This window comes from Octopus sinensis, linkage group LG7 (genome assembly GCF_006345805.1).
Source record: "Octopus sinensis linkage group LG7, ASM634580v1, whole genome shotgun sequence".
Classification (NCBI taxonomy): Eukaryota; Metazoa; Mollusca; class Cephalopoda; order Octopoda; family Octopodidae; genus Octopus; species Octopus sinensis.
In genome coordinates this window covers 71,359,913-71,383,128 of record NC_043003.1, presented here as the reverse complement: position 1 = coordinate 71,383,128, position 23,216 = coordinate 71,359,913, and the positions used below count along the sequence as shown (strand labels likewise).

The 23,216-nt window shown below is 34.1% G+C and overlaps 1 protein-coding gene across 1 annotated transcript in view; it reads right to left on the bottom strand.

Annotated features, from left to right (window-relative positions):
* Window positions 1–777: 777 nt before the first annotated feature.
* Window positions 778–23,216, bottom strand: part of LOC115214535 (PHD finger protein 24) — a 33,481-nt gene continuing 11,042 nt past the window's right edge. Inside the window, exons 4-7 of the mRNA XM_029783742.2 lie at window positions 6,367–6,566; window positions 5,935–6,110; window positions 5,315–5,380; window positions 778–1,628 (exon numbers count right to left, since the gene is read on the bottom strand). Coding sequence (XP_029639602.1) covers window positions 1,511–1,628; window positions 5,315–5,380; window positions 5,935–6,110; window positions 6,367–6,566 — 560 coding nt within the window. The 3' untranslated portion in view covers window positions 778–1,510. The remainder of the gene's footprint in view (window positions 1,629–5,314; window positions 5,381–5,934; window positions 6,111–6,366; window positions 6,567–23,216) is intronic.

Sequence of the window (23,216 nt, the reverse complement as noted above, 5' to 3'; positions counted from 1 at the left end):
TGACTGAGAGATGTTCAAATCAAACATAGCAGAATCACACTGATCAGTCTATAGGGGCAGGCCAGAGTCAGTCACAGATTTAATAAATTAATAAAGAATGGTGCCTTTCAACTTTGTAAGCTTTGGAAGACTAGTGTGACTGATGGAACTGGTATCTAGCCTGAATATCAGAAAGTCAATGTCTATGAAGAAAGATGAGTGAGAAAAGAAGTGAAAATTTGATTCTAATAAATGTAACACAGCAAACTTCACTAAAGGTTCCTGAGAAGCAGATAACTGGATTATTGTTGTTTATTAACCCCAAATTAACTGTAATTTAGCAAACCTATGACCAAAGGCATTCTAGCCATGATTACCTTGACTTTTTCAAACTATCTGAGGTCTACAGTGTTAACCATTTTTAAGACAGTAAGGTGTGATTTGAGGGATATTTTGCGGCTGTCTCTAGCACTAATGACAGTGTTAACTTGAATGATGTGTCTGTAGAGTACACTGTGGAGGTCAGCCTAACAGAAAAACAATTTGGATGTGATGTAGATTTCAAAAGACCTAAGAAATCCCATGTACTGATCTTTCTTACTGAGTATACAGAGTTTTTTGAAAATGATTTGTAGAGGCATGATGTAAGCATTCCTGTTTTGGCCCTTTTAACATAACCAATTTTGAGAGAGAGATGGGCAGGTGATAATTGTCCGCAGTACTTGATTGATACTTTATTTAAAGATTCCCAAACTTGGTAGGATTTGAACTTGTAGAACAAATACTGCTAGTTTTTCGATCACTGCATCTTTAATTGTGTGTTGATCAAGGATACATGTAGGAGAGGCTGTTAGCTAGTTTAGATTAAACACAGGGGCAAATGATTTGGTTTTATGATTAGTATAAAATAAGTGTGGAAGCCAAGAGAAACTGTATGCATTGGAGGCTTGAAGTATAAACATTTCAAAGACAAGTGAATGTACTATGTCATGAATGATGATGGTTTACTGTACTATGTTTGTAGTATTATAAAGACTGCTAAAATGACATAGAAAATGATTTTCCTGGCTGTAATGTAGGAATTTGCTTGATGATTTCCAGATGATCGCAATAAGTGGTCGATGAAACTCCTATAAAAACATGTAGTCACCTTTTGAGGATGAAAGTAGAATAGATTTTCTCGAGCATACTGGATGGATGGGATCAAATTTGTAATTAGAGCCACGTATCTTAGCATAAGGAAAGGAAACATGTTCAGTGGATTTAGCATTATTCTTTATAATTTGTTTTTAAACTTTCAAGAGAATTTTATTTTCTCCAGTTTAGTTGGACCAGCAAAGTTTGCACAAAACACATTCAGAGAATCAAAGAGATTTTGTCTATTTAATCATGCATTGGTGTTCAAGAGACAATTTATGTTATTATATTCTTGTAAGGAGTTTGTCTTAATTCCATTTTTAATAATAGTTCTTGTTTAAATAATTGTGATATTCACAAAATTCAGTTCACATTAAGTTCATTATTATATCTCTCAACAATTGCTTAGTAAGTGAATATATTCATCAGTGTAAATATATCCATATGTATTAGGTCGAACTGCAACGGCTGCAAGAGCATATTGAGACACAAAGTCTTGCCATGTAATTGTTCTATAAGAAAAAGAAAACACTATGTTTAGTATATATATATATAAATCATATTTAATATATAAAAATTGTGAGAAAGAATAAAAGACAAATGCAATGATCAAATTTTCTCCTCAAAAAAATAAAAAACCCAGTCTGGAAAGTAAAGTCAACTAGATATTGACTTCTTAAATTAATCATTACATTCAGTTCCCTGTTTGATTATATTAATTAAATAGGGAATTGCTATGTGGTTGCTGAACCTGCTGGAATTAGTATTGAAGAGTACCTCAAATAACAACCCACCATATTAGATAAATTATCGGTTAATACATCTCCTCAAAAATATTATTCACGGTTATAATCACAAATAATCAGTACTAAAAGGTAAAGTGACATCCCAGAACCAGTGCTGAATGTGCTCTTCTTTAAGGTAGTATTATATATTGTTTGTATTAATCAAAAAGATGACTGTTTTAGACTAAATTTCAGGAGCCAAATTATTACACAGACCTCTTTCTAAGGTGCTGAAATTCAAGGTACACTCTAAAGTACTGTATGAGTAGCAGCAGCCCACCTGACAACCAATAATCTCTTAAATGAATAAAGTTAAAAAAAAAAAAATCACAAAGAATTATATTGGTAAATACATAACATTAATTTAACCCTTTTGTTACTGTATTTATTTTAAGATGCTCTGTGTTTCTTTCAATTACTTTATATATAGCAAAGAATTTAGTAAAATAACTTAGTTATCATTAAGCTAGTGTTAGCAACATACATTGTGACTAAGGTTTGGTGGAAGATTTTAATTCAAAACTTATGAAAACAAGACATTTGTACTCAGAGCCAGAGCCGGTTTCAGCTGGGTTGGTAATGAAAGGGTTAAAATAAATAATATTATGATATATTTTGTATCACATTAACTATATTACAGTATTTGCAGTGTTTCTTTGATAATGAGCTAGAGTACTTAATATTTGTGTAAACTGTACATCAAAGTAGATTGTAATGATGGTGAATTCCATATTCTTATCATAACATTTATATACAGGATAATCCCCCATACCATCAAATATTATTCTGTTGCCTGTGAAAATTTAGGAATGACTTGAGATTTTTTTTAGCTCCCATAAAAAGGGCTTAATTTTTACATGAAATTGACTTTTATTTGAATATAGCCAATCATTACTGTGGCAATATAACACAAACCAGGTATCATACACTTTGTGATGCAAATATCAATAAAATGTGTATAAATCAAACGGTCTATGCAGTTATCACTAACAAAACTACAATGGTCATAGTCACAATGTAAGATAAGTAGTTCTCCTAAACAACTAAACATACATAGAGAAAGGTAAAATAAATTGTTTCATTTCTTAAGGAAATCAACATCAAAAAAAAAATAAAGGGAAAAAAATTAAAGAAACACTGCTGATTCACAAGATAACCAAAGAAAAAAAAAATACATAACCTATGGTGGCATTGCTCTTTTCAAAGTTTATTTCCATTTCTCAGTAATTTTACTTACATATCTATCTTATGAGCTGCTTGGCGGAGATCTGCGCTCTCCGAGTGCTTTTCTAGGTCTTTCAAATGCAATGTTTATTTATTCACAGTTTTGAATCATGCATTATCTCATAGCTTTGAGATTTTGATGATGTGATTTTTCATTTTTAGAATGATGTTGTAGGGTAGGTGTGAGATACTGGATCTAGCCAGTTTAATGCAAAACAAGTAGGATTATTTGGCTGAATGTGGCTGTTGTAAATGCTAAAGGGCTGAACCCTCAACTTTATGAATCCCTCACTAAAAGCAATGGACTTCCATCATGGAAAAATGTATGGTCTGGTTCAGTCTACTGCTTAGCAACAACACTATAACCTACATAGCATAATTGTCCCTCTCTTTAATCAACAAACACTTCAATGAATATAACTAGCTTCATAGATTATTCAGCAACAACAATATAAAATAACGTATACTACAAAACCTTATACAAGGAAAATCTATTATCTGTAATACAAATAGAACAAACCAAAAGGAGGAAAACTGCAATTGCTAAAGCATAATACAGTATCGCTTACATAAGCAGCAACTGAGTAACTGCATTGTGTCAGACTTCAACAAATAACAGAAAAAAAAATGAAAGCAATAATAATGTTTTCCACATTGGTCTGACAACAAAATGTTTGAATCACTATGACTAAGAAAATATTTAACTGTTTCTGATACACATCTAGAAAAACAAATGTGGCTCTACAGACATTACCCCATTCAGTAACCACTAAAAATGTAACACTTTGCACTAAACTGAAATGTGTTATAAGCCACATATAAACCTACCATCAATAGAGAAACAGAGGTAATCCCAACTCACAGATATAGTAAATAAGGTTGGCTATGTGATCAGCTTCCTTCTAGCAGTGTGTTTTGTGTCTTTGCTGATGCGTAAGGTTAGAGAGATAGGCCTATAATTTTTTAGCATCTGTTTATAAGAGCTTTTTTGCATGTTTTAAAAGAATCACTGGGAAAAGCATCATAGCTTGTTGCTGAGCCCAAGTTCATATCATCAATGGCTGATATTACATCCTTCCACTTTTTGTCGATGTAATCAATGGCTGTGGTGTTTCAAAACACTTTAGGCTCATTTATTTGAATGTCTCCCTGTGGGGAAGTGAAAATACTTTGGAATTGTTTATTTAGTATTTTACTTATCCTTTGGAGGTCCATGGTCAGAGAGGCATTTTATCAAACTGTAGCCCTATCTATCAAATAGCAGCTCTATGTGTATAGGTGTGTAGTCATAGACTCAGACAGGTAAATTAAATGTGGAAAAATAAACGTGGAAAGCAACTGGAGTTGTAGATTCTTTGCATGACACCCCACCACCATCACCACTCAGAAAACAGAGATGTGGCTTAGCTATTTTGGTTCTAATTGAGAAATTTTTAAGTTGTTGTTGCTACTACTTCTATTAAGGCAGTGAGCAATTCCACTAAGGTCAGCTTTGCTTTTTGTTCTTTCAGGGTTGATAAAATAAGAACCAGTTGAGTACTGGGGTTGATGTAATCGACATATTCTCAACCCAGGAATTGTTGGCCTTGTACCAAACTTTTGGCACGTAAAAAGCACCCACTACACTCATGGAGTGGTTGGTGTTAGGAAGGGCATCCAGCTGTAGAAACACTGCCAGATCAGACTGGGCCTGGTGCAGCCTCCTGGCTTCCCAGACCCCAGTTGAACCGTCCAACCCATGCTAGCATGGAAAGCAGACGTTAAATGATGATGATGATGATGACAAAATGCTTAGCAGTATCTTTACATTCTGAGTTCAAATTCTGCCAAGGTTGACTTTGTCTTCCATTCTTTCAGGTTAAGTACCAGTTAAACATTGTGGTCAATATAATCAACTATCCTGAGAGGATTATTATTATTATTATTATTATTATTATTATTAATTGGTAAACTGGCAGAATTCATAGTGTCGGACAAAATGTTTAATGGCATTTTTTTGGTTCTTTACATGTTAAGCCCAAATCTCACACAGGTTAACTTTGTCTTTCATCCTTTTGGTGGGTTGACATAATAATAGACTTGGTATTGACTAACCCCCTCCTACTAAAAATCACTGGCCTTATGCCAAAATTTGAAACCATTTTTCTTTCTTTCTTTATTTTTTAATCCATAAAGTTCGTGAAACTTACTTGGAATTATCTTCAGGTAGTGATCGTTTGCGAATATATTCTTTGTTTCTTTTTTCATCCAAAGAACTGAAGCAATAAACAAACATTGAATGAATAAATATTTATTCAGTTTCTGAAACAGTTTTCTATTAAATCATGAAATTTAAACTCTTACCACATTGATATTTGAAATTTAGTATAATTTTCATAATAAATTCTTACAGTTCTTACTCCTTTCTTTAGTGAATGTAATAATGATTGTTTACATGGTGCTCCAATCAATTAAAGCTTGTAATTACAATTGTTATATTACTGACAATTCTTGGTCAAGTTAATCATGTTAAACATCATAAACATACATACTGAAAATGAACCAATGAGAGAGCATTTATCTACATAATAATTTGACATGCTAGAAATAACATCCAAATCTCTCTCAACTTATATTTTACAGTCACAGAAAAGAAGGATACACAGAATAAAATGGTTCCAGCACTTGGGATCATAGCTATGCTCAATCAGGGATATTCTGGAGGTTAAACTACATATGAAAGAAATAAACAAGTTATATTAAAGGATTCAAAAATGACTAGATCTATCTATTGTATAAGATATACAAGAGTCTGATATAACTGACTCACCATTTTCTGGATTTACTTTTTGAAACAGAGATTTTCTTCCTTTTAGTTAGCCATTTAATGAATGCACCTTGAACAGCATTCTTTTTGGCAGATCCTTGGCCAAGGCTATCAATACTTCTGAATATGGCACGCATTTCTTCTATTTCTTTTGGTTTTAAAAGACATGTTATCTTATGCTATAAATAAAAATTGTCAAAATGGTCAACTACAGGATTTATGCAAAATCATGTTAGAAAGGTATATATCACAGGGAAAATAATTGTCTAAGCATATAAAAATTAAGACAAAGACAAATTCTCAAATATAAATTAAAAAGTTGTTCAGCTACTATTTAAATATCATGAGTAAGAAATTTAAATTGATAAAATTGCTGAGTTTTATGATAAAATTTTGAATAATTATAAAATTTACTCAAATATTTTAAGACATTACTTCAGGCCGTTGCTTGAGAATTCTGATGACTTCACTGTTTATAAAATCTTTCCAGTTAATTTCTCCTTTGTTATCCACATCCATATGTTCAAAATGCTGCATTGATTTCTTCATTTCATCAGGTTTCATATCCTCTCCATGAATATTATTGTAAACTCCTCTTCGGAAACGTAAAAAGTTTGCATGTGTAACAACAGTATCTACAAAAGGAGAGATATCAAACAATTTCTTAAACAAAAAGAATGAAGAATAGCTTGGTATTTTCAAACTATCCTCAGCTGTTTTGCTTTTAATGAAATATTGTAAGAAAAAGATATAGCAGTGTTGACTGACTTAACAAATTGAGATACAATACATAAATGGCAAATGGCTTACTACCCATGAAGGCGAAAGTATTTGATTTTCCAAAATAGATTACCTCACTCTGAAATCATTATCAAATATATAAGTAAAAATCACTACCACCTGAACAGGAGTTAATTTTATTTAAGTAGATCATCCTGTTTATTTTGAAATGATTGCTGAGCCTTTATACCAAAAACTCAATGATGAATATAAAAATTAGTATGTTGCGGAAACAAACTGCAAGATGAATTCTTCAAGCCAAGCCAACTGGTAGGAGACCTAAGTGCAGCCCAGGAATGAAATGTTTGACTAATATCCATAGTCTCAGTTGGCCACCCTTTGGAATCTAACCAGAACTTAGAAACCTTAAATATTTCCTATATTCATATATATTACACATGCTCGCACACTCACACCCACAAGTATGTGTGTGTGTGTGTGTGTAACTTAAAACAGAATTCTGGAAAGTTTGGTATATTTCTAATTCCATGTTATACATGTTTCAGTATGGGATAGAAGGTCAGAAAGATATACATGTAGAAAAAAAGCACTTTTGAATCAGTTTGAAGAATTACAGACAGGAGATTATGTACATATTTTTCTGCATGTGTATGCCTTTGTGACTCCTGTCCTGTAATAAAGCATGTGTAACATGGAATTGAAATTATACCAATTTTTTTCCAGTTTTGACACGTAAATACTCTGCAAATAGCATTCACTTGAAGTTTCAATCACCATGTATATCCCATCTGAAATAAAATATCTATATAAATACATTTGATTAATGAGAACATGCAGAAGTGCTTTATAAAAACACAGCTTGAACTATAACCCCTTCTACATACTATATATTCATGTGTATATTGTTTGTATCTATCTATCTATCTATCTATCTATCTATCTATCTATCTATCTATCTATCTATCTATCTATCAATCAATCAAAATTTTGTGTTTGCAGCTGCTCAATAATATAAACATTATCAATATCATATCATGTATGTGTAAATGTTAAATGCATGTAGCTGTGGTATTTTATCTAAGGGAGGTGCTTTTAAAGATATATAGTGTTAAAAAAACACAGTATACTGCTAAGCTAGGTAAAATGAAACTGCTCTAGAAGTGAACGAAAATGACATAAATCAATATTTCACAGTATCTTCAGCTCATCAGTGCCACATACTTGCCTCACTTCTGAAATAAATTAAAAGTGCTAGCCAGAAGTACATGCAGATAGCATGAAATCTATCTGCTGATGTGTAAAAGCATAGCAAAGGTATAATAAAATTCAAATTTGTTAGAAGCAGCCAGGGTTGCCAATTTAACAGATTTTATGCTAGATCTAGCATGTTTTTTTCAGCATTCAGCAGAAAATTTTTGAATCTAGCATTTAGCAGGGAAAATAGCAGGTTTAAAATTTTATTTAGCATTTTTCTCTGATCATGAATGACATTTCCACTTCCTTTTCTACTTTTGTTAATGTATCTTACAGCTAAATTTTAGTCCTATCGGCTATTGTTAAATTTTTCTTTCACTTTCTTGAATCTTCAAATGAAAGTTTATCAAGTTACGAACTTTTCCAGCTTGCATACAGAGTGGTGCTGGTGGAGGGTGGGTGGGGGGAGAGAAGATAATTCATGTCAGCACTTGAACTCACTACACAATAATGTAAATATGCTGCAAAGAATGAAAGTATGGAAATTCGTTCTAACAAGGCTTTATTCTGTATTGATGAGTTTTTATCATGACAGGTTGACTGAAAGTAATTTCAGTTTGACTATTTTAAAATAGGCCTATGTTTTTTCATGCTTAGGGCATCCAGCTGTAGAAACACTGCCAGATCTGACTGGCCTGGTGCAGCCTTCAGGCTCCCCAGACCCCAGTTGAACCGTCCAACCCATGCTAGCATGGAAAGCGGACGTTAAATGATGATGATGTTCTGGATTATATATCTTGTATAGAAGTACGGGGAGGTGGGGTCTCCCCCTTTATATTTCTACTTACTTTTTTTTTTTCAAGTACTGTAGTTATATTTGTGGTTTTACCAATAGATATAAAATGTAAGATTGGAAGCAAAATTTGATGTTCCCAGGTTTATGTCAGAACACAGTTTTAGGATTTCTGCAGATTTTACTTTTCCATTTATAAGTTGGCCACCCTGCATCCTGAATCAGTATTCTTCACCTCAAGAATTTCTAAGCAGCAAACATATGAATTGTTAATGACAAATGAAAGAATTGTTAGCGGCAAACTGATAAGTTGTGCTTTCAATTTTATGTTTTTACTAATCATTCAATTTATTATCTTGCTTCCCACCACATTATAATGAACAAAGAAAAAACGAAGTTGTACCAGGTTGTTGTGTGAAGTGCCTAGTGACCAATCTAAAGCACATTGCAGATATTGTAGATGTAATATGTTGGCAAGATATTCTCTTTTAGTAAGCCACTGTGAAGCAAATAAACATAAGGCATCAACTCCACAGCAAATGATTCCTCTTACCAATTTCATTAAAACCAAAAATGATAAAGCATTTGTGCTTGAAGCAAATTCAGCAATATTTATTTGTTGCCACTCATCATTTAATAGCTGTGATCACTTAATAGAGTTATGTAAGAATTACATGTCTGATAGTGATATTATATCCAAAGTGAAGTTGCATCGTACAAAATGTGCAAATATTGTGAGAAATGTTCTAGCTCCATATTTTGATGGAGATTTGATATAGGAGATAGAAAATTTAGCCAGCTATTAGATGAATCCAATTATATATCAATAAACAAGTTGTTAGGAATTGTTATCATATATTATAGTGACACTCACAAAAAAGTGGTACAGATATATCTCAGTATGGTACCTTTAAAAACATGTGATGCAGATGGCATTGTAGATGCCTTAAAAACTGAATTAGTGAAAAAGAAATTAGATATAAAAAATTTACTAGCTACAGGAACTGACAATGCTATAGAGTAATGATAGAAGTCAATAATGGTATGTTGTCATTCTTTCCAGTTGGTAGTATTCCACATTTGTGCTGAATGCTTGCCCATAAATTTAGAATTTTTAGTACTTGAAGCCTATAAATGGTCCTCCCATTCTTCAGCAAGACAAAGTGCCTACAAACAACTTTATCTTGCTATCAATGATTAAGAGCCTTTGAAGATCGTGAATTCTTGTACGACTAGGTGGCTGTCAATAGAACCAGAGGTAAATAGAATTTTAAGCCAATGATTTGAATTGCAAACTCACTTCCAAACTACAACTACGAAAGAAAATGCTTTACAGCACAAACATTACATGAAATGTTTTGTGATTCTAGGAATGAACTTTACTTTTTATTTTTGCATCCAATTTTAAAACATGTTCAGGAAGTGAATAAACTGTTTGAGTCAAACACTGTTGACAAAACAAAATTACTTGAAGATCTTTCAAATTTGATCAAATCTGTTGCTAATATGATAGTGTTGCCAACATGTAGAATTGATCCTCTTGATCCAGATGCTTCTATTGAAAAATTTTTGCATCTTAAACCAAATTCAGGCTACAGGTTCGAGAGAAAGATAGCAGAAATGATTATCAAGAAGACTGTAAAAGCTACCAAAGAAAATAATATTTGCAAAAGAGCACAATTTTTATTCTGCCTTTATAAAGAGCTCAAGCACTGTTTGCCAGGAAATATTAATATACTGAGGAATATCAAATGTTTTTCAGTAGAGAATATTTTGCACCATTTCAAAGAGCCAATTTTACCTGTCTTAGAATCAAGGCATTTAAATAAAGAAAAAATTGCTTCAATTGAAAATCGGTTTAATAGCATTCATTTAGCTAAATGGACAAATATGTCTAATACTGAGGCATTCTGACTGGAAGTCTTGGAATATAAAGATGCTACTGGAGGAAATCTTTTTAGAGATGTTGCAAATTTTGCCAATAATCTATTGACATTGCCAAACTCAAATGCAGAAGTTGAATGGTTGTTCAGTAATATGGGTGTAATCAAATCAAAATTGAAAAACAAAATGCATCTTCCTATTCTGAGACCAATACTGTCTATAAAATATGGCCTGGAAAGATATAGCAAATGTTGCAAAAACTTTGATATTCCAAAACACATAATTAACAAGTTTGGGACCTTGAATGTATACAGAATTCAAAACCTAGGCACTGCAGTTGAAAGTGATCAAATCAGTGAAATTATTTCTAAATGCTGAATATAATTAAAGAAAGTAAATAAAAACTTAAATAAAAATTATACTTTTTGATATAATTAGTCTTTAGCATTTTTTTTGGGGGGGGGGGTATTTTATCTATTGAAATTTAGCATAAAATCTGATTTTAAGTTGGCAACACTGGAAGCAGCTTAAAAATGTAAACATTATATCAATATTACATACTTAATATATGTGACCTGTTAGATGCTTGTAGCTGTGTATTTCATTTAAGGGAGCCTCTTTTAAAGATGTATTGGAAAAGAACACAGAATACTTCAAGAATAGGCAAAAAGAAACCACTTCAGAAGTAAACAATGAATGACTATGTCAATATTTCACAATATTTTCTCCTCATTAGTGCCATGCACTCACATCAGCATAAAATCTACATGAAAAGGTCTGAAATATTTTAGTTACAATCAGATGTCATCTCCTTAGTTGCAAAGGATACTGTGTGCTGTTTACATGTGAGGTGGTATCAAAAGGTTCCCAGACTAGTTCTGTAGCAAGCCAACAGATGACAGCACACTGTTGCATACACAGTGAGAGCTAGCAGTGACCTTCATGAGGCAGTGTGCTGAGTGACATTGCTATGTTTACTTCGCAAGTTGTGAAATTTCTGTTTTTGTGATCATGTGTATGCTGTAGTCTGCGATTTTGTGATGGAACAGCAAGCCAACATGAAATTTTGTGTTAAACTTGGGAAGTCTGCTACAGAGACATTAAGCAGGCTTCAGCAAGCTTACAGCAACAAGGCAACGGGTTGTATGCAATGTTTCAAGTGACACAGGGGCTTCAAAAGTAGAAGACCATGAGTGATCTGGAAGACCTGCCACAAGTATTACCTCCGAAATTATGGAGAAAATTTATCAGCTTGTGCATGAGAATCTTCAGAGGACAATCAACAACATTGCTGATGTTGTTGGTCATATGAGTCCGTGCAGGCAATCCTTATGTCCGGATTGAACATGTAACATGTCTCTGCCAAGTTTGTCCCCATACCTGCTGACTACTGAGCAGAAAGAACATCATGTTGAAGTCTGTGAAAATCTCCGTCAGCATGTCACTAATAACTCATCCTTCATGTCAAGGATTATCTCCGGTGATGAGAGTTGGGTCTATGGGTATGGCCCTGAGACAAAGCAGCAGTCATTACAATGGAAGAACCCTTCATCTCCACGACCAAAGAAGGCATGACAGAGACACAGCTCAATCAAGAGCATGCTTGTCATTTTTTTCAACATCCAAGGTATTTTACATTGGGAATCCATGCCCTGGGACCAGACTGTCGATTTAGAGATCTACTGCAATGTTTTGAAACATTTGAGGAAGGTCATTCAGCGAAAGCAACTAGATCTGTGGAGCATGAAGAATTGGATTCTTCACAATGATAATGCACCCCATCAATGAGCTCTCCTTTCTCACCAAAAACAATATGGTATTGCTTCCACACTCAACCTATTCATCAGATTTAGCACCTACAGACTTCTATCTCTTCTCCAAGATGAAAATGCAGCTCAAAGGTTACCATTTTAACACCAGCCAGAGTGAATCACAGAAAGTCCTCGACTCATGGAAAACTACTTTCAGATTAGATTCCAAAAGTGGCAGGAACACTGGGACTGGTGTATTGCTGTGCAAAGTGACATAAGTTATTTTTTTTTTATTAAACATAACTAGTCCAGGAACTTTTTGATACCACCTTGTACACTGCATATTCTAGACAGAATCATAGTGAAAAGTGAGAGACTTTCTGACAGGCAAATCAGCACCCAGCAACAATAAACAACCACTACTCACTGTTGAGCTTTGTTATCTTCTTCTAATCTTGTTAGCTCTATTCCAACTCAATTTAAACCTCCTCACTTCCATGTGAAAGGAAGGTGGGCCTTCTGAAGTCTTTTGAAAAAAAAAAGCAGTGTAGAAAAGTTATAGGACTAATAAAACTTCATTATTTTCCATTTTCTCATATAAGCAAAATGTAGAGAAAAGTATTTATTTCTACAATCAGAAAGATTACTTAACAATGTTTTAAATAAATGATCAGTGTTATATCTATGTACATATTTTATATATATATATATATATATATATATATATATATATCATATATATATTATATTTACATTAACATTGTGATAAAACAAAGTGAAACTTCCATGATGTAATGTGAATTGAGAGGAATGGAAGCAGCAAACCTAAATTTTGTTGTACATTTGTCAAGAGAGTAATTGCATCGCCCAAAATATGGTGTTACTAAAAACAAACATTTTACTTGTTTGTGTCATGTTTCTAGTGAGGAAATGTCATACAAAAATCCTGTGAAGAGGTTTGCCAATTTTCAACTTTCAGAAATTTAAAAGCAAGTCATGGGATGGACTTTGTGGTTTTTGTTGCTTCCTAGCAATAAAGCTAGCAAACTTGAAGGGTCTCATTGCTATTGTATTCTACTTTAGTCTGAAGTGCTACAAACTAAGGATTGTCAATTTTTCAAATAGAGCATTCTTTACTAAAGAGTGTTCCGGATGTTGATATAAATGATCATTTAACTTTGTTCTGAGTGCATTCTTATGAAAATAAAACAACTTGAAGTATTTATTTATATCCCTTTATATTCTTTCCATATCTAACATTTCCATTAACCTCTCTGGGAGTGATTAAAAAAAGTAGAGATCATGTAGCAAGATCAATTCAAATGATTATATCTCTCTCCTACAGTTTGTGACAATATCAAAAATTAACTTTCTATGATGATTAGCTGCTCTTCAATACAAAACTTTTGACATGTTATTAACTGTTTGGAGTATTTGTAGGTTAGAATTTCTTATATTCTCACAGTATTGAAAGTTTACTAACTTTTAGAATGCAAAGACTTTTACAAATATTCAAGGTGGTGTTGTGTTATAGAGTGTATGTGGGTGACTCACATCAAATAATTAAGAGAGTTTGAGAGAAAATTGAGGAATAATAGTTGATTTCAGCAGAATATGAACTCAGAATATAAGGGCCGACAAAATGCTGTTGAGCATTTTGCCCAGTGTCCTAACAATTCTGCGAGCTCACCATCTTACTGCTGGTTATATATTGATATGTATTCATTACATTAAAAGATAAAACTATTATTAAAACATGAATCATGGTTTCTAGATACACATTCTTATTCACAATAACAGCCCAAGTGGAGATAAAGGTATGGTATAAAAGGGAACTGGAACAGGGCAAGAGATTGGTTCTTATTCTTGGTAACATTCACTATATAACTAATTATCATTGTAATTTATCAGCTCTTATTTTTATAAAGGCAAATATTTTAGCTTTAAATCCCATAATTTATTTAGACAGTTAGAACATTCATAGGTTGAAAAAATAGTTACTTGAGTTTTGCTTCATTATTTCTAATGTCCATGATCAAGACATTTCACACCACTAGCTTCTGGCACTGTCCAGTAAATAAATTACTAGATATATTGTCAGTCTTCTGGATACATTCAAACTTTCTTACAAAGTGATCCTTTTGATAGATAGTGGCATTATTGTGTTTGCAACAATACTTTTGCCTGATAAGATGATACCACAATCTGGTCAATATATACTGGCATATATTAATGATGTAGAATTCCCTTTCTGACCATGTTTTTCTTGCAGCCATCAACTTTCAGAAGTCCAAGTTGGATAAAATCCATTATTAGTGTTTTCTCCTTAAAAGTACGCCATTATAAGGTAATTCAGACATAAATGACATTTTACTTTGCCAAGTATCATCTGCTTCTTTTTCTTCAATTAGAGGTTTTCTACTGCACAGCATATTCTTTCAGTTGTAATTCAAAATGTGTATCTAGAAGCCATGATTCATGTTTTAATAATAGCTTTATCTTCTAATGTAATGAATACATATCAATATATAACCAGCAGTGGGTTGGTAGAATTGTTAGGACACTGGGCAAAATGCTTTAAGCATTTTGTCTGTCCTTATATTCTGAGTTCATTGTGTGACTGTGTGTGTGTGTGTGTGTATAGTTGTGTATGTATACATACATGTATACACATATCCATACACACTACATTAGTGCTCTGAGGTCAAATGCTGCTGAGACCATGTTTGCTTTTATCTTAACAGTGTTGACAAATAAATTACCAGCCCAGTATTGTTGCTGATTCTACTCATTCCCTCTGTGGAAAGAAATCTGCTGTGAAGAGTGTAATGGGCTCCATTAGGTTTAACTGCACAAGACATGTTATATGTCATAGATGTGGCCCAACAACTGCATCTTAAATTGAAAATCCAAGCCAAGCTATAGATACATATAAGCAAATGCATAAGTAAATGTAAATGGACTTCAGTTAGTTTTAATGATTAGTATTCAGTTGTTAGGTCAACTGGTCTGTTGCTTAAGTATGCTTAAGTATTGTATGAGTATTCCACAAACACGTGTAATCTGCAACAGAATCAACATGACACAGTTTATGGCAAGGAAGGAAAGCAAGAGTTGGAATAAAAGGAAAGAGAATGAGTGTTGCATAATGACCTTTTTTTAATGGAAGTCTTAAAGACATTAAACGATCAGAAAGACCACATGGTAGTTCCTCAAGTTTTGAAACCAGAGTTGGATTTGATTACAAATCTCACCCCTGATTCTCTCTTACAGGTCTCCTCTCTACCGCTCCAAAATAAATGATACCCATCAGATTTCTCAACAAAATTCCCTTTTCCATGAATTTTTGTTTTGGCTAATGCTACAACATCCATATCATATCACTGTAACGCTTTTGCAACAAGTGTGGATCTTCTCTCCAGACAAAATTTCAGACAATCTTTGCCTGATAAAGTTTGAACTTTATGCCGATGTTCAGTCTCTAACGTTTTTGAGATTCTGGTTCGAATGTAAGGCAGGTCTGAAAGGGTTCCCAACAGTTATTAGTAGCAGTGAATGAGTTTATGACAAATATATATATATATGTATGCATGTATATATGTGAGGTAATAGTTTCACTAAAATAGTGAAAGTATTAAACTGAAAATATCTCACATTGCAACGGAGAGATATTATTGTTTCACTTTTGACACATAATACTGAAATAGTGTAAGAGATAAGAGATTACTGTGGGCTCATATTAGGCAACAAGTTGAAAATTCTTTTGGCCCATGATGTTGCACAGACTGTAAATAAGGCATGTGTAAAAATTTAAATGAAATCGGTTGGGTAGTTCTCGAGTTTTAGGGATTCATACAGACAGACACACACACACACACACACACACACACACACACACATTCTCATCTTTATATATGTAGATACATATTTTAGAGAATTACTATTTTTAAATCTCACAACGTGAGATATTCAGCAACAGGACTTTGTAGTAAAGATTGTTTGTCAACATAACATAGCAGTCCTTGTGTAAGATGAATGTTGCGGTAATTTAGCCCCAGGAGATATTGTCTCCAGCTGGCTATACGATACGATTTGTGTCCTTATATTTTCAAATAAGGGAATCTAGCACCCCCACTCAGCTCAAAACAATGTCTGTGTATCGCGATTTCTGGGTTATTTCTCTTCATCAGCCAAACAATTATTCTGTGCTGATGAAGGGAACTAATCTGGAAATCGTGATACACAGATATTGTTTTGAGCTGAGTGGGGGTGCTAGATTCCCTTGTTCAAAAATATAAGGAGACAGATCGTATCGTATAGCCAGCTGGAGACAATGTCTCCTGGGGCTAAATTACAGCAATATTTGTCCTAAACTAGGACTGCCATGTTATGTTGGCAAACAATCTTTACTACAATATACATATATATACTCAGACATGCAAGAAGTAAATAGACGCCTTTAATTTTCAAAATTTCTTAATATGTTTTTAGCAGTGTAGAATTTACAATCTAATTATTCTTTTTCATTCCAGGTGCCATTATATTAAACATTTGCGAAGAGTAACCATGCCACGCACAAAAAATTCAGCAGAACTATCAGATTTTCAAAGAGGTCGTACTGTTGAACAATCTGAGTCTGGTCTTAGCCAGTAAAAAATTGCCGAAATTCTTCAAATTCCTCTTGCTACTGTTAATAGAATTATAGTGCAATTCAAAAGCCAAGGAAAAGAATCAATAGATTCTTGTCCCAGCTTACCTGGGCCCTTGGAAAGGAAGCTTCACTGTTTGAAGAGAATTGTGGAAAACGAACCCCATTCAAAGGCTTCTGACATTGCAAAACAGCTAGAAGTTAGTCCAAGAACGTGTGTTACATATCTGCATAAGCTTGGGTATTATGGATGAGCAGCTAGAAGAAAACCTCTCCTTCAACAAGTTAATATCATGAAAAGAATGAAATGGGCTAAGGAGATGTCAGAAAAATCCAGTTCATTTTGGGATAGAGTGATTTTCTCAGATGAATCCAGATTTGCATTATTTTCAGACAGTGGACGTGTTTGGGTTTGGAGGCTTCCCAATCAAGAATCTGATTTGAAATGACTCCAACCAACTGTGAAACATGGTGGTATCTCTGTATTGGTATGGGGAGCTGTCACCAGCAATGGTCGTTCTGAGCTGATCGAATGTATTGGAACCATAAACTCTGAAAAATACATCGAAATACTTAAGCAAGGACTACTTCCGATGTATTCACACAATAACATAATGAAAAATGAGTTTTTATTCATGGAAGATGGGGCTCCATGCCACACAGTGAAAAGGAATCAACAATGGTTGACTGAAAATGGGATCAAAAAGCTTCCTTGGCCAAGCCAATCTTCTGACATGAACCCAATTGAAAATCTTTGGGGCATACTAGATAGAGCTATATGAAAAAACTCAACAGAAACCTAAATCTAAAGGTGAATTATTTCGATTGTTATGTGAAAAGTGGGCAGAAATTTCACAAGAGACAATCACAAAGCTCATCAGTTCAATGCCAAAAATAGTTTCTGAATTAAAATCTGCAATGGGAATGTCAACTAAATACTAAAGTATGTAGTCCTATCTATCGATCATATTTCAATTATTTGCTTTGTGTATTAAATAAAACATTTTGAAAATTAAAGGTGTCTATTTACTTCCTGCATGTCTGTATATATATATATATATATATATATATATATATATAATTATATACATACATATATACACACACACACATACTTTCTCTCAGGTATGTCACTGTGAGGCCTGAAGCATGCAGAATCTCTGCCTGGCATCACTAGCATGCTCTTTATGGAGCAAATAATGCTCTACTCAATAAGGGGGAAAATGTCCTGGATTTCTGTTTCACAAAGAACATGGCACTCATCCATAATGTTAGAGTTACACCAAAGATTTTCTTGGGCCATAACTTAATAGAACTAACAATGTATGGTCCGCAAAAGACCGCAGACATGCAGGCTACTAGAAGCATCCAACTCCTCTCCAGCCTGAATTTTCACATAGCTGATTGGAAGGGTATTTGAGAAAGATGTCATGGAACATAACTGATCAGCCAGTCTCTCTACAGAAGATATTGACATAAAAATACAACACTTTATGACATCTGTAGTAAGTTTGCTCCAGAGAGAATTCCAAGCCAGCAGAAAAATATAATACCCAGTGATAGGAGGATTCTAATGAGATGATGAACAAAAATCTCAAATCGTCTCATTGGGCCACTTAGGGATTACAAACGATCCTACCCCAAATGAATATTATCAAGATTGAAAATGAACTCAAATGCTCCCTTGAAAAGATGAGGGCAGGAAAGGAGACCAGGGTTGTCAAAAATATTAAGACAAACCCTAGAACCTTCTATAGATATGCAAAAGAATCTGATTCAGTATGGTACAAAATAGGACCACTACTTGAAGAAAATGGCTCGCCGACTGCAGACCCCAGCGGATCAGTGAAATACTGAATGTGCAATACACTCCACTGGAACACATGCAAGTAGCTATGCCTGATGAGTTCTTTGGCTCCACAGATCTACACAAAATGGCAATTATTGACAGCATCAACATAGAGGAAACTGATGAGGTATTAGCCATTGATGAGATGAGCTCAAACTCAGAAATAATCCCTGATGGATTCCCAACAATCCTCTTAGAGAAATGCTAAGGGACTCTAGCTAGACCACTTCAGATTCTCTTCCAGAGCTTCCTCACAACAGGGAGACTTCCCCAAAAGTTAAAGGAAAGCATTATATGCCCTATCCATAAGGGAAGTAGCAGAGCAGATGCTAAGAATTATAGATCTGTCTATCTAACCTCCTATGCCAGCAAAGTCATGGAGCGCATTGTCAGGAAGAAACTAATTGCATTCCTTGAAGATAATGACTTGCTTCCTGACATCCAGCATGGCTTTCGCTCAGGCAAAAGCTGCCTTACACAGTATTTACGACACTATACTGGGTGTTAAAAGAATTAATGAATCACTCAAATGTAGATGTGATATATCTTGACTTTGCAAAGGCCTTTGATAAGGTTGATCACGGGATATGTCACAAACTATAGAGACTTGGCATGACTGGGAAAATTGGAGAGTGGTTGCATGACTTCTTAAAAGACAGAAGCCAGGTTGTAGTAGCCAATGGAGCCCTCTCCACAGAGACATTAATAGAAAGTGGAGTGCCTTAGAGAACTGTATTGGGGCCACTAATGTTCATGGTGACTCTTTCAGACATATCATCAGTTACACAGACAGCCACACTTACCAGCCATGCCAATGACACAAAAGTAGCACAAGCAGTCAAGGAACCTTCTGATGCTAATTTTCTACAGAAAGACTTAGATGCCATATATTGGGTTGGCAACTAAGTTCCCACCGTTTTTTTAAATCTTAATTTTTTAAAAGGTTTAATAAAATATAACAACTAATTAATAATGCATTCACTCTTGTTGTTTACAACTTTTTCCCAATGGTCAACAAGATTTTCAATACCTTGGTAGAAATCACCCAATTTTGACTCGAAAAATTGATCCAACCAAGCTCTCAATTCTGCATCAATATTGAATGAAACTTCGTGCATAGCATTTGAAAGAGATTGAAAGAGGTGGAAATCCGTTGCTGCCAAATCAGGAGAGTACGGCAGGTGTGGCAGCACTTCCCAGCCATGCTTTTTAATGGCTTCCTTGGTCATATTGGCGATGCGAGAGTGGGTGTTGTCATGCAGCAGAAGTCACAGACATGTGAAAGCCATGCTATTAAATAACCATGAGACCACAGATTCAACTAACTTCTATTCTTCTTCCACCTCACTATGGACTTAACGAACTGTGAACCTAACTATAATGTAAGACTTTCGAACCTTTGTTCATTTCCTTTTCCAATGTATCCCTCTATCTTTTGCTCTTTTCTCTACCTCTGACTTCTTCATTCTGATGATGTCTACCATTGGCAATGAGGCAAAGATATGAATATATATTTTCCTTATCATGGTACACAAATGGTTGTAAAATCACTCTTACTCTCACCTTTCTTACACACACACACACACACATATATACATACACACACATTATATATACATACACATACATACATACATACAGACACACACACAAACACACACACACACACATGCACTCACAATACATCAAGATTCTTTTGAATAAGATACTTAAAGGTAAGGCAGCTGGTTAGGTCAGAATGAAATGCATACACAATAATTACAGACGAATACCAACATTGGTACAGAAGTACTGGGAAATTGTTATTCAGGTAATAACATACATAATTAATTGAACATAACTGAGTATATCATCAGCTCTTGAACTATTCAGAAATGCCCATATTATTAAATATATGGTCCATAATATACTTTGGCTCATGTAAGGGGCAGGTTCCAAGATAGGCGGCGAGCTGGCAGAAATGTTAGCGCACCAGGCAAAATGCTTAGTGGTATTTTGTCTGCTGCTACGTTGTGAGATCAAATTCCGCCAAGGTCGACTTTGCCTTTCATCCTTTCGGGGTCGATAAATTAAGTACCAGTTACTCACTGGGGTCGATGTAATCGAGTTAATACCTATGTCTGTCCTTGTTTGTCCCCTCTATGTTTAGCTCCTTGTGGGTAATAAAGAAATAGGTTCCAAGACAGGTGAATTAGAAATATATAAATTACAATTGATGGATAGGTGTCAATTCATTACAGCCATTTCTACTGAACTCTTTAATTGATCAATGAGTACATTATATCATTATAAAAAACTATTTTCTTCAAATGAATACATGAATTTTACAATCAAGGACATCTAAAAAAACTTTTTAATCCTTGGCAAATACATATTTTGTGATTTTTTTAGTCAGCACTTATTACAGAATAAGAATATAACCAAAATAAAATAAATTCAAGTGGTTTAGTAGGAGGGGTTGCTAATATGACATAAATGGAGGGGTATATTTTAGATTTATAGTCTTAATAGGGGTTAGTTGGCTTGGTAGTAGGGAGACGATAAAGGACATCCCAGAGTCTTTTCTCAGCAATTAAGAGAAAGATGATTCCTTTTATCTAAGATACAATTCCACTAGAGGTTCAGTGGCAAAGAGTTAAATACAAAAAAATGAATAATTAGTTTCTTATTACAGAGTATAAGTAGTCAGATACCGAGAGTAAACTACATGTATAAAAGGCATTTAAAAACATGTAATTATAAATGAAGACCTAAATTTTCGTAGGGGTAACAAAGTAAATCATATTACAGTAATATTAAAGATGCAATATTTTAGGATAGATTATAAGGTTTCGCAGTTTATAAAAGGCAAAGAGAAGATAAACTAGATCCTCTTCGATCATCCAGCAGCTATTAACAGCTAGTATTTAGTTTGTTGCTATTATGTTAAACTGTCATATGTCCAAATTTGGCAAAATGCATTTTTTCCAATATTTAATTTCGCTTGTAATAGCCAATTCTTTTGGACCAAACTATTGTATCTCCAGCTGCTTCAGATGAAAATTGTCAAAGTGTAGTACAACAGTTTAGCATTTTTCAAAAGCGCAGTAAGTCCCACATACGACAGTTTTGCAAAAATATTTCTGACTCAAAATATCACACATGCATGGAGTTACTATTTTATGCACCCAACAAAGTATTATTGTTAACCTGAAACTGTTGCTAATGTAAAAAGAAATGGAATGGTGAAACTATTTCTTCGTTTTCAGAAAAAGCAATGTTTTGGACTTACAACAATTTTGCATAATAGCAACAAGTTATATTTCCAGCTTAGTTAAAACAGGTGTAATTAGTAAGCTATAGGTATGATAGGATACTAAAAAACAAAGAATAATTAGTTTCTTGTTACAGATTATAATATAGTTCCCTCTCAGTTCGGTACTGAGAGGGAACTCTCTTTACTCTCTTTACTTGTTTCAGTCATTTGACTGCGGCCATGCTGGAGCACCGCCTTTAGTCGAGCAAATCAACCCCCAGGACTTATTCTTTGTAAGCCTAGTACTTATTCTATCAGTCTCCTTTGCTGAACCGCTAAGTTACGGGGCTGTAAGCACACCAGCATCGGTTGTCAAGCGATGTTGGGGAGACAAACATAGACACACAAACACACACACACACATATATACATATATACGACAGGCTTCTTTCAGTTTCCGTCTACCAAATCCACTCACAAGGCTTTGGTCAGCCCAAGACTATAGTAGAAGACACTTGTCCAAGGTGCAACACAGTGGGACTGAACCCGGAACCATGTGGTTAGTAAGCAAGCTAATTACCACACAGCCACTCCTGTGCCTATATATATATAAAAAGCATTAAGAACATGTGATTATAAATGTAGACCTCAATGTTAGTAGGGGTAACAAACAAATTAAATCCTATTACATTAATAAACTATGAAACATTATAATCTATCCTGAAATATTATATCTTTAATATTATTGTAATATGATTTACTTTGAACATATGAAACTATTAGCAGCACATAATAACATGTATTGTATCTATTAAATAATATTAATTTCTCACCAGATGGAGTACTTTTAGATCTTACCATCATGGAATAGTACATTATATATGTGCATGTGTATATATATATATACACATACACACACACACATATATATATATATATATTATTTTATTCTTTTACTTGTTTCAGTCATTTGACTGTGGCCATGCTGGAGCACTGCCTTAAAGGGTTTTAGTCAAAGAAATCAACTCCAGGACTTATTCTTTGTAAGCTTAGTACTTATTCTATTGGTCCCTTTTGCCAAACTGTTAAGTTACAGGGATGTAAACACACCAACATGGGTTTTCAAATGGTGATAGGGGGATAAACAGGGGTACAAAGACACACACATAGATACACATACATACATACTA